Source organism: Passer montanus, unplaced genomic scaffold (genome assembly GCF_014805655.1).
Source record: "Passer montanus isolate IOZ18808 unplaced genomic scaffold, ASM1480565v1 scaffold15, whole genome shotgun sequence".
Lineage (NCBI taxonomy): Eukaryota > Metazoa > Chordata > Aves > Passeriformes > Passeridae > Passer > Passer montanus.
Window position 1 is genome coordinate 12,910,433 of NW_024362051.1, and position 12,793 is coordinate 12,923,225.

General features: G+C 45.9%; 1 protein-coding gene across 1 annotated transcript in view; it reads right to left on the reverse strand.

The window, feature by feature from the left end:
- Nucleotides 1–11,084, reverse strand: part of ERGIC1 (endoplasmic reticulum-golgi intermediate compartment 1) — a 56,691-nt gene extending 45,607 nt beyond the window's left edge. The window contains exon 1 of the mRNA XM_039701193.1: nucleotides 10,785–11,084. Within this exon, the coding sequence (XP_039557127.1) occupies nucleotides 10,785–10,804 (20 nt within the window). The 5' untranslated portion in view covers nucleotides 10,805–11,084. The remainder of the gene's footprint in view (nucleotides 1–10,784) is intronic.
- Between the last annotated feature and the right edge of the window lie 1,709 nt (nucleotides 11,085–12,793).

Here is a 12,793-nt window from a genome sequence, read left to right on the forward strand (position 1 = left end):
AGGCACTCTTTTGATTAGCAAAATACCATTTACTTAGAAAATAAAATCCCAGACACCTGTCTGAAGTAGTTGGGGGGAGTTTTACTGCTCACAGTTGTTGAAACCATCCCTAGAACTCCTGTGCCCAGGACCGGAGATAAAAAGATCTTCACTTGTTAAATTGATCTCATCCAGCAGTGTAACAGCTGGGGTGTGCAGAGACAGCCTGAAAGATCAGGTACCCCATTCCTAAGGACAGAATATGTGAAATAAACCAGCAAAGATGGCCCTGGAGAACAGCTGGGATCTGGGACACAGAGAAGCAGGAGCAGGACACAACTCCCCTCTGCTCAGTGACCCTGCCAGGGGCTGGGCATCACCACATAAAAAGAAAGCTGGGCAAGGGACACAGACTGCTCAGCAATGCCCTGGGCTGGATTATGTTCCCCAGGTGCTCTAGAGCTGCTACAGGAAAAAAAAAAAATCAGGTGTGACCAGCATTTTGGAGCAAGACTGTGAGCTAGGAAAGGATGGGCTTTAATTGGGGAAGCATCAAGAAAAGCCTGTCCTTTTAAAGCAAAGCCTCTCTTACTTGACAATAAAAAAGTGGTGAGTTCCAACAGCCCTCTGCATTTTTAGTTCCTGTGCTCCTTGCTGTACCTGTGCTAGGAAAAAATCTCCAAGTTTGCTCCACAAACGTAGCAAAGAAAGAAAAATTTCTACACATAGTAAATTGATTTTAAAACAGGTGAAGAAGTAGAGCTGCCTTACTCTACATGTGTATAGAAAGCATTAATTTTTGTATTTTCATTGAGAAATATTAGCTCAATGAAAATACATTTAATTCTGAAATGCTTTCTCTAGCTGTTTTTCTTCCCACCCAAAAGCAAGTGGATGTTCTGACAACTCTGCAAGAACACTTAGCTCCTACAACCCAGCACAGACAATAAAATCAATCACTCTTCTCCCAGTCCAACCAAGTAGGTGAAATCTGTTTAAATGAATGGGAAAACAATGGTAGGAAGTCAGCAGCGGGGGCAGAAAATAGGAACTACTGACTTTTGAGCCCTTCATTCTGCTAATTCTTTGTTTAGATGACATTTCTATGTTTCCTGTCTGCTGGCAGATGAGAACATGATGTGCAGGGAGCAGCTCAGGACAGCTCTGGCAGAGCCAGGCTGTGATCCCAGGATGAGCAATGGGAGCCAACAGACCCGAGTTTGTTCTGCTCACTGTGTAATTCCTGTTCCACTCAATTAAACCTTTCTTCTTCAGTTCATTCATTCTGCACAGCAGCACCTGGCAACATCTGCCCACCTTCCCTCGTGGCAATCTACAGATGGGAAAATGCAAATATCTGAAGCTAAACTAGCAGAGCTCCAAGTTCTACCTGAAGGAATGGCTGGGGTTGCGTCAGGGGGATTTTAGGTTGGATATTAGGAAAAGGTTCTTTGCCCAGAGGGTCGTGGGGCACTGACCAAGGCTGCCAGAGCTCCAGGAGAGTCTGGACAACACTCCCAGGGATGCAAGGATGGGATTGTTGAGATGTCTGTGCAGGGCCAGGAGCTGGGTCAATGATCCTTGTGGGTCCCTTCCAGATCAGAACATTTTGTGATTCTCTGATTCTTTGAAGGTCTCTACAAGGAAAGCAGCAGGAAAGTGGCTTTAGGAAAACAAACTGGATGTGCTCTGCAAGAGCCCAGCTTGGTTCAGTACCAGCGCCGTGCCTGGAGAGCAGTTTGTGAACAGTCCTGATGGTTTGGGGAATTGGGACACAAACTTTGAAGCATGTGCAAAGTAAGATAAGTGATCCTGCTAATCGCAGTTTCACACAGAAAATAAACACTGAATACACAAACACCAAAGCTTGGCCCCAAGTGTGAGCTGGAGATGCAAATACAGATTCAAAGCCGGACCAAGAAGCCGATACTTGTAAATACCAAGGAGTTATTAACACATTTTATAAGATTAACACCCCCATAACAGCAGATAAATTACACACCTCGTTAAGCAATCGGCCAGTCCTCATTTACACACAATGGGACATTAACACACACACACACTGCACAACCTGGGCTTTACTGGACAAACTCTCAGGGCTTCAGAATTACATGGGAAACTGGTTAATCCTCAATTACTTTGATATGAGAAGGACCAGACAGGGAGGTGGAGGGGCTGATGGAGTTTTAAACCAGTTTATCTGGACTGCAAGCAGGTGAAGACTGCAATTTCTCAAATGCTGTATGACCGACTTCTCACTCCCAACATCACAGCAGTTTTCAAAGCAAACAGGATTTTTTTCTGACCTGCTGGCTCTCCACACTCACAAACCCAGGAGTGAAATGCAGGAATATGTTTCCTTGCCAGCCAGCTCCTCCCTCTTAATTCCAGTTCCAAGAACATAATGAAACCAGGAGAGGAAGTGTCTGAAACAAGGAGGAGTACTGAGAACAAGAAAACAAGGTTAGGCCAGGAGGACTGTCATTAATTATATAATCCAGCCTTTGGGTAACTGGACATTTAGGGAAAGGGGCTGGGAGAACCTTGGAGGCACCAGCCTGAGCACATTATGTCATCTGGCCTGCTGGTTACTTAGCAGGTACAGGATCTGCATAGGGACAGAAAAACAAACCCATTTATTTCTAGGACAAAACACTTTCAATCCTCACAACAGCTGCTGAAAAAAGGCACAAAAATTCATACATTCTACTCCCACTTAGATTGATTCCAGTTCTCCTTTTTCCTCCCTTCTGCCTGCTCTGTGGTTCTATTATGCTGTCCTGCAGAACACCTTTTTGTCAACCACGTGCCAAATTTTGTGGTTTTCTTCTACCAGTGCATATCAAGCTTGTTCTCTCAGGAGTGTACTCAGTAATTGTATTGCTGCAATATGCCAAAAGTGCAACTATTTTAGGTGACACTGAAGGATGGAAGACAGGAAGCGGTACATCACTTTTCTTTTTCCTTCAAAATAAAATGTTAGGCTCAAACACATTCCAAAGGCAATCAGGAGGAGGAGGAAAAGTACAATCTCAAATACTCAAAGGTGGAGTCTTGCCAGCAAGCATTTTATTTCCTTTTAGGCAGTGAAGCAGGTGTCAAAATGAAGGATGGAAGAGAAATGTATTTTTAATAAAGTGAGCAAATTACACTTTGCTTCATCAAAACAGGAGAAAAGTGTCATGAAGAAAAAATGCTCAAGTAAGGGGACTGGTATTTAAAGGGATCCAGCCCTTTGCAGGACTGTAAGAGCCATTGTACTCCTGAGTGGGAGCAGCATTTTCTGGAGAACAGACAGAATGGAGAAGAGCATTAAACATATATGGCTGCTCCCCAAATCAAGCAGATTGTTCAGATACTTGAATGCCATAAACTGACTGGAACCTTCCTGTCCCAGAGCCTTCAACTCAGAGATTCTGGTTCCTCCAGCTCCCCAGCACATCCCAGCACTCCCACCCATCATGATCCCCTTGGTCCTGAACATTTCTCCTTTTCCCAATGGGACACCTGCCAGCTCAGGGTCCTCAACCTCCTGCCACATTCCCTGCCCACAAACAAAGAAAAGTCCTTACCTGCACCAGACACTGAACAAAATTCAAAGCTGGACCAGGATTTCCAAGAATTTACCTGCACACAACCAAAGAGCTATGGAAAAAAAGAGCTGTACCATAGTCTTTCCCACAGCTTCCAGAAATCACAAAACACTAAGGCTCTGCTGCTGCCTTGCACTGCTGAGCACCTTAAAACAAGATCTGGGAAGAACTATTTTAGCATCAGAAAGGAGCAGGTTTTATTTGGAGAAGCTGCTTTCTGGTTTAAGTCCCAGCTGCGCTTGCTCAGCACAAAAATCAGAGATTGGTACAAAAGAGCATGAACGAATATAACATCTGGGGAATCAAGAAAAAAATGGGGAGAGAGGGATATGTAAAGAAAACAACTCCATATTCATAAGGCTTCCCTCAAAAGTACACAGGCCAATCCATACCTACTGCAGAGAGAGATTTCTCAAAATCAGTAAGAGAAACTCCTATCCCATACAAGGGATTAAAATATATTGTATTTTTCCAGAATATCAGTAACTCTGCAGTGACCAGCTCAGGTTCTCCTATTTAAATTCCAATCCAAGAAGACAAGAATTTCTGTACAAGCATCTACAACTCAGTCCTGGCTTTTATTTGCACGTGTGTTACCTACAAGCAAGTACAACTCCTCTGCACTGCCTGCCTTCCATCCCTGGTTTGATACAACTTACAAGAAATATCTGTACGGATGCCCACTAAAAAAACAACTGATACAGACTCAAAAGCTGCAACTTGCAGGTTTACCACTGGTTTTTGGTCCAGCTCCAAGAAATATCTGTATGGATGCCCACTAAAAAAACATAACTGATACAGACTCAAGAGCTGCAATTTGCAGGTTTACCACTGGTTTTTGGTCCAGCTATAACCTGTTATAATGCAGCAGCCCCATTCAGATTTCAGTGCAGTTGGGTCACGTTTCATTTAGAATGACACAGAATCCAAGCAAGGCTCGAAGACTTCCCCTTTATCAGAAAACAAGGTCACATTTACATTACTGATGTTTTAGGGGGCACACAGTGGTCTGCAGAGAGGGACAGTTTGGAAGCCAGGTGATCTGCTTTAGGATATAATTGTTAAATAAACACTAAGGAATCCTGTCAGCAGTAGTACAGTCCTGCACATTTTAACACAACATTTTGAAGGCTCTTCTATTACATGCTAATCTTTCTGGCTTCTCTGAATTAAACTAAATACATTTCAGTTGGAAATATCCCCGAGAAAAAAAACAGAAAAGCAAACATCCAAACACACACAATTCAGTGAGTTGCACTGGCCAACTACATCTTGTGTGTGTGTCTGCCATGATTACTACTGAAATACTCAGACGTTTCAGTATAAAGAAGATTTACTACTAAAATACTCAGGCATTTCAGCATAAGGAAGATTTTGTAGATTGTGGCAAGGCTGTGGTTAATTTTTTGGCAGACCAAGTTTTCCATTTCGAGAGCAGCTGGCTCTGTACAGGAATACCTAGACATCACTTCAGGGCTTGTGCTTGGACAGAAGACAAGAAAAACAGATGATTCCCCACTCCTTCCTTCATTGCAAGACTATTCTTTCCTCACCACCTCCACCATTTGAACTACATGCCTAAAAAATACACCAGCACACTTCAAAATACAAGCTGAACAACGTCCACAGTTCCCAGTCCAGGCTGGTGGCATTGCTTCAGCTCTGTTTACAGTGTGATTCAGTCATTTTCACAGCAATGAACTATGATGGCATGAAGGAAGCATCTGTGTCACCAAGGACTGAACAAAGGAGGACAGTTAAAGTTCAGAAGGAACAATGCAAAACTTTCCTACAAAGCCAGACTTTAATATTTCCCTACTTACTCAGGCAAAAAAATCTCCACTCCGCTGATATTTTGAGAGAAATGATGCACTAGGGACACTTAGAAAGGAACATTTACATACATGCACACCGTGTATAATCAGTTATTTGTGGCACAAACATCAATAGACTCTGTCTGTACAGCTCTGCCTGCCCATCTGACTGCTGTGACTGCAGAATAATTTCTCAGGTGCCCTCAAAGGGCTATTGTTGAGCCAAAGTTAGTCATGGCACTGCTTGGCACCCGAATCCACGTTGGCCATTACGTAAGGTGGCAGCAATACCACTTGGAAGGGTTGTTTACCAGTGGCATTGCACAATGTGAACTGGAACAGGCTCCAGACGTGGCTGCAGGTGGGGATGGAAATGCAGCTACTGCTGAAACGAGCTCAGTTTGTCAGAGCATGCTGCCAATAATGCCAAGGTCGTGGGGTTGGACTTGATGATCCTTGTGGGTCCCTTCCAATGGAGAATATTCTGTCATTCTGTCATTCTGTAAATCTGTAACTACCCAGACCAGAGCTGTGCTGTGGCCCCTGGACACTGATTTAGGAAGTGATGGCTACAAGCTCAATCAAATACAGGAATTAGTATTTTGGACAAAATCATTACAACCTTCCTGCTCTCAGCAAAGGGAGTATGTTTGGGTTTAAATTAGACCTAAGGGTTGTGATGGGGAATGGACAGAGTGATGCTCACACCTGTGACCTGGCACAGTTGTGAAATCGATTCCTGCCCAGATTAATGAGCACAAACCAGGGCATTTTAGGTGATTTTGAGTCTACAGAGAAAAATCTTTTCCAAACTAAGCACCCCTCAGACACCTCCTCATTCACTTGTTAAGGCAAATAACTTGATTTTAGTCTTCAGGTTTCTGAAAAGAAGGAACAAAAGAGTCTTTCATGGTCCCCTCATTTTTCTTTTGGTCAGGAATCGATTTCACAGCTCTATTTGGTCACAAGTGTGAGCATCAGTTTGCTATTCACCATCACAATTTTTAGGTCTAATTTAAAACCAAACAAACTCCCTTTGCTAAGAGCAGGAAGGTTGGAGTGTGTCAGCTTTGGTTAAGACTGAACAATCTGATTTAAAAGAAAACCTTCAGGAACTACAGCAAAGACCTGCCTGTGTCCCAAAACAATAAAAATGATCCATAGGTCTGAATCAGCACACCCACACTAAAATACCATTTATCACAGACATGCCAAAGAACAGCTGACAGTGGGAGCCTGTCACACTGTGCAGATGGAATAAAAGTTTTTGCCTTCTACTCTAGGTCAGCATTTAAATCTAAATCCTTTCTAAGCCTGGCTCCTTTCCCATGACCTCCAAAATCCGGGTACAGCACACTGTTACCTTGGTACAGGTTATCACATTGTGAAAAAAAACCAACCAAACCCCAAAACCAAACAAGGAACAATAAAAAAACCCTAATGAAAACATCACAGTGATTAACTGTGGGAAATAAATTCTGAATTTCTCAATTAAACATAAAAATAAGGATTCACAGATATTTGCCACTCTGTGTGAAACACCTGGCCAGGGCACAACTGGGAATTACCCAAGATTAGAACAAAAACTTGATTTCAGAGTGGTCTATTTTAGTTTTTCTCAGTGTAACCAACTAAAGTGAGCAAGATGGTTCAGAAGTTTCAGTATCTTACAAACCCATCAGTAACTCTTCCATGCAGATAGGCAGGTGCAAAGAAAAGGCACCAGAGTCAAGAGACTTTGCAGCAATGCTTCTCCTCACCATGTTCTCCTCTACTGCAGGGGAGTCACTTCATTCTTACAGCTGCAATTCTCATTTTTATTTGTGTCACTCTCAACACCTGAGCAGTTTGGAGTCCCAGCACCAGCTCAGCCTCCTGCTAACAGGATCACACAACATGTGGGATCCATCCTGGCTGCCTCTCAATCACCACTCAAGATGACCCAGGCTTAGAGTTTAATCTAATTATGATTTGAGGCTGCAAGTGTGACACCAGATCTAAAAGGCTCCAAGGGGAAATACCCTTTCAGCTCCAGTGAGAGAACTCAAAATCCCCCATCAAACACATCCAAAGCTGCTTTGCTGACACAAGTTCTAAAAACCAGGACATGGGCAAGAAGGGAAAAATCTGTCTTTATCTTTCAGCCAAATGGGTGTTAAAAAATATGAAAGAAGCAGGCCTGCTGGAAATAAAAACTGATTTAGTAGTTCTGTAGGAGGGCTGGGTTCTTGTGACATGCACTGAACAGACCTGTACTGAGGCTCCAATCTGGAAGCTGAAAACTTGGTTCTCTACCAACATCACAGCAGGACTGGGGGGATTAGTCTGAATTAAGTGCTTTGAAAAATGAAAAGCATGAGGTAAATACTGAGTATTATTAAAACTCTAAAGACATTTGACACAGAATAATTATTATTCATGTGAGATTACTGTGAAAATATTGGTTTATTTATGAATTAAATGAAGTTTGTATTAGGAAAGGGAACCACTGATAAGCCAAAAAACCAGAAGTCCTACAGAAAAAAAATGTACAAAAAAAGTACAAGTAACAAACCAAGCTACTTCCATCTGAGACTGACTGATGGAGACAACGTCCAAGAAAGACTCTTAAGCAATTTTGCTTCTTCAATCTAGCTAAGTTTAAGACAGAGCAAAGAGATTTAGTCCCATGGAAGTAAATGATGTCTTTGACTTTTAGTTGGTGAAGAACAGGGACATTTTTGGTCCTGGGCTGTTTTAATTAATTGTCATTTGTGCCTCCATCATCTCCAGATGAGGTTTGGGCAACTGGAGCTACTTTGTGTGGAAACAGCTCAAAGCCAAAAGCTGCAGCTGCTCTACAATGCCCCTCTCTACAGCTGGTGCCAGCTCTCACCATCCTGCCACCCTAAAACACCAAAAATAAAGCTGTAAGAGAGGGGAGGATACCAAACCAACAAAGCCTTGCCTTCCCAAATGTCCTTGGCAGAGCAGCTAAGGCCAGAATTCCTTCAGATGCAACGTGAAGTGTGTGGCCTCCAGAAGGACACAACACCTTTCCACATGGAATTCTGCACTCTAGAAGATATGCAGGGGCATTTCCAAAAGTCTCCTAACAATCCAAACCCCTGGTCACACACAGGCATGTAAAAGGCAGGGTACCAAACTGTACCTGCCAAAGGGAGCATCCTGCTGAAATCCCTGAGAGAAAATCCTTGACATTTACATGGTGAAAATGGCATTTTCATTCAGAAACTTACTCAAGGCGGTGACCTTTTTTCTCCAAGAGCCTTGTATTGCATGTTGTAGAGCTGTCAGGAAGTACCTGTGTGGTTTTTTTTAATGTGTGCATCATACTTTACCTACAACAGTAAAATTTTCCAGCCTCAGCAGATTTTTTTCCACTACCTACACTATGAACAAAACCCACAACAGCTAAAAAGGGCTCTAACCTTTGCAAACCTTCTGGTCCTGAACTCTGTTCATGCTTCTAAAGCAGGAAAGTGGCTTGCTGCACGTGACAATAGCTCCTCTGTACTTCAGATAGGAAATTCCTGTTATCAATGGCAGCTTTTGAAAAATTCATCCTTGCAGAAAAGCTGAAGTTCAGTGAGCTTACGTTATTTGAGAAAGAGCTTTGAAGTGTCTATTTCTAATCCTCCACTCTGAATGACAAAGAAGTTATTTGCAATTGTGAATCTTTAAAATGCAGATCTGAACTGATGTCTCTGTTTTTGTAACTCATTAACACAAACCCTGCTATTCAGTTTTTACTGAACATCTTTTTTCCATCCCAAAGTGAAGCACTAGTGCTGTCTCTTAAGATGATTATGCTCTTGGTGAGCCAATGTTTCCACATGCACATTCTGAGACCCAACAGAAATTACATTTTCAAAGACATCAGAAATAACATTTTCTTTATCTGCTATTACAAAGTGACAGCCACAGCCCAGGATCTCTTATTGTTCATGTATTTTACAAGTCTGAAAATGGATGGCAATAGGATTCGCAGCTGGCAGAATGTCTCCAAAGAAGAGTTTTTCTATCAAATTTTACACAAAAGCAGAAATGAGGCTCTGGGCCCCGGATCCCACATGATCCAGCAGATGCTGTTTCCAGCTTCAGCAAGTTTTCATTCAGAAGCAACTGCCTCCATGTTCAACAATGCCCCATGGATCACACAAGATCCTGTTAGCCTGTATAAATGAGAGGCCTGGTTTAGAATTACAGCAAAAATATAATAAAACACTGCACTATCACCATTTCCCATCTCGAAGGGGTGCACATGTAGGGGTCATGATGATCCTACATGGAAAGGACTGTAGTTAACTGCATATTCCCAAAAATGTATGCATTTTTTATTGTACTATTAACGATGTAGTAAAATCTGTATTAGAAGACTCATCTGAGCATCTTCCCCATGGCATCTCTGAACTTGGAAAGATGCAAATTGTTGGTTCAAGAAAGAAAATGAACCTGCACCTTCTATTTTGGCTGCAGTGAAGTCAGAGGGGTCTTTTTCACTTCTGCTTTGGTACCTGGCAGTGCCTCCAATGGCCCAGGGGATGAAGGAGCCGCACAGAAAGGCCAAATGCTACAACTTGCACCTGCCCAAAATGGCAAAACCAGAGGTGGAGGCGTCGACATTGGCTCCCAGCCATGAGACACGTGGCACAGCTTTGGCACATGGAGCCTGGCTGCAAAGAGGGACCCCTTAAAGATGCTCTGGGAGCTCCACCCTAAGCAGCGACCCCTAAAGCCACTGTGGGAGCCCCACCATAAGAAATGACCCTCTGAAGCTGCTGTGGGAACCCTCCCATAAGAAATGACCCTCTGAAGCTGCTGTGGGAACCTCACCATAAGAAATGACCTTCTGAAGCTGCTATGGGAACCCCACTGTAAGGAATGATGCCCTAAAGCTGCCATGGGAGCTGCACCATGACCTTCTAAAGGTGCTGCAGGAGCCCCACCACTGTAAGCAATGATGCCCTAAAGCTGCCATGACCTTCTAAAGGTGCTGCAGGAGCCCCACCACAAAGAGTGACCCCTCTCACAAGAAGTGAGACCCCAGACACTGCGGGAGGAGCAGCAGCCCAGCACCTCCACCCAACACCCGCATCCATCACCCCGCAGGTCCTGCCCAGGCAACCCCAGCTGCACACACCCCCTTCGGCTGCATGGAACCGCATTGTGGAGCTGGGCACAGCCTCCCCAATCCCTTCCCTGCGCACAGTCCGTCCGTCCATCCATCCATCCATCCATCCATCCATCCATCCATCCATCCATCCATCCATCCATCCATCCATCCATCATCCACCCGCCCACCCCACGCGCACCGGCGGGCGGGCAGCGGCGCGGGGCGGCTCGGGCGGTCCCCGCGGGGCGGGCGGGCTCTGTCGCGACTCTCGGCGACACTCACCTCCTGAAGTCAAAGGGCATGGTGCTGGCGGTGCGGGCGGGCTGCGGGCGCCGCCGCCCCCGGCCCCGGCTGTGGCCTCGCTGCCGGCGGCTGCAGGGCCAGGAAGTGACGGCCCCGGCCGCGGCCCCGGCGCCGCGCAGCCCCAGCCCATTGGGCGGCCGGGCCGGCCGGGGCTTCCGCCGCCGGGTTACGGAGCGGCGGCACGGCGCTCGGGGATCCGGGATCCGGGATGCGGGATGCGGGGTGAGGGATGCGGGATGCGGGCCGCCCCAAGCCCCGCGGCGCTCCCGCACTTTGCAGGGTCCGCTCAGCCCCGCGGCTCTCAGGGCGCTGGCAGCACGGATTTACGGAGTTATTTCGGTTGGGAGAGAGATCGAGGATCATCGGGTCCCGCCTGTGCTCCATCCCCACCTGGTCCCCAGCCCAGAGCACCCAGTGCCACCTCCAGCCCTTCCTGGGACACTCCAGGGATGGGGATCCAACCCTCCCTGGGCAGTTCCAGTGCCTGAGCCCCCTTTCCATGGGGAAATTCCTGCTGTGCCCACCCTGAGCTGCCCTGGCCCAGCCTGAGGCCGTTCCCTCTGCTCCTGTCCCTGTTCCCTGGAGCACAGCCAGACTCCCCGGCTGTCCCCTCCTGGCAGGAGCTGTGCAGAGCCACAAGGGCCCCTGAGCCTCCTTGGCTCCAGGCTGAGCCCCTTCCCAGCTCTCTCAGCCACTCCTGGGGCTCCAGACCGGAGTGTGGAGGTCTTTCAGGCTTTGTCCAGCATCTTTGGCTCTCTCAGCATCACAGGAATACCAGCGTGTGTCGGGGGCAGCACCATGGGCTGTGTCTGCAGACAGGGCAAGGTCCCTCCAAGTGCCCGCAGAGGAAGGAAAAGCACTCACCACTCCATCCCTGGGCACCCTTTCAGTTTACCTCAAATATTAGGAAGGAATTGTTCCCTGTGAGGGTGGGCAGGCCCTGGCACAGGGTGCCCAGAGCAGCTGGGGCTGCCCCTGCATCCCTGGCAGTGCCCAAGGCCAGGCTGGACAGGGCTTGGGGCACCTGGGACAGTGGAAGGTGTCCCTGCCATGGCAGGAGTGGCACTGGATGAGCTTCAAGCTCCCTTCCAACCTAAACCATTCCATAATTCTATGATAAACTCCTTTTAAGGGCCAGCACAGCTCTTTCACCTGATCTTGGAAATCTTTTTTTTGGTGCAATTTTACTGGAGACAAGGGATTAAAGTTAGAAAAGGCTCCCCATTTGTTAGATTATGTATTTCCCCAGTCTTTCAATTTTTCCTGCATGCCTTTTTCTGACTGCTTCCCTGGCAGGTCCAGTGCAGTGCACGAGGTTAATCCTGCCCTGCTCCATGCACCATCCCTGTTCCCATAATTGTGTCACCAGTTAACAGCTCCCTCAGGGATGCTTTGCTGCAGGTAGTGTGGCTGCTGCTGTGTTCAGAATCACTGTCACTCTCATGCAGTGCAGGAACAAAATACAACTATTCATGCCTTTAAGTCTAAAAGCAGGGCAAGAGAAAGTGAAATGACAGCAGTCTGAGTATGCAGTATACTGCATTTCTAATTGATTCTGTACCTTTCTTTCTCCTCCTCCTGCTGTCATCATTCCTTTACTTAGAGATGCACATCTTTCCATTTTTTCCCCTTCACAGAAATGAGGCCCATACCTAGTTAAAAAAAAAATCAGATTGAAACAAGCAGGGGAAAATTACTGAAGAGGCAGAGCTGTTAATCGATACCATTTTCATTCAAAGAAAGAGATAATAATTCATGCTGGGAATATAAAAACTGAACTGGAGGAATCCCAAGTATGAGATAACACAGCATTATCCCCCAGAAGCCCCCAGGGAATAGATGAAAATACCTAATTGGCTTTTGGGGGTATTTTTTTTGATCTCAGACACCTAAATTATCCGACTGCATTGTGCGAGCACATTCAGCAGATTGCTAACAGACCAGCCACGACATCCTGCTGCACTTCACACCGTGCTCCAAAACTGAGC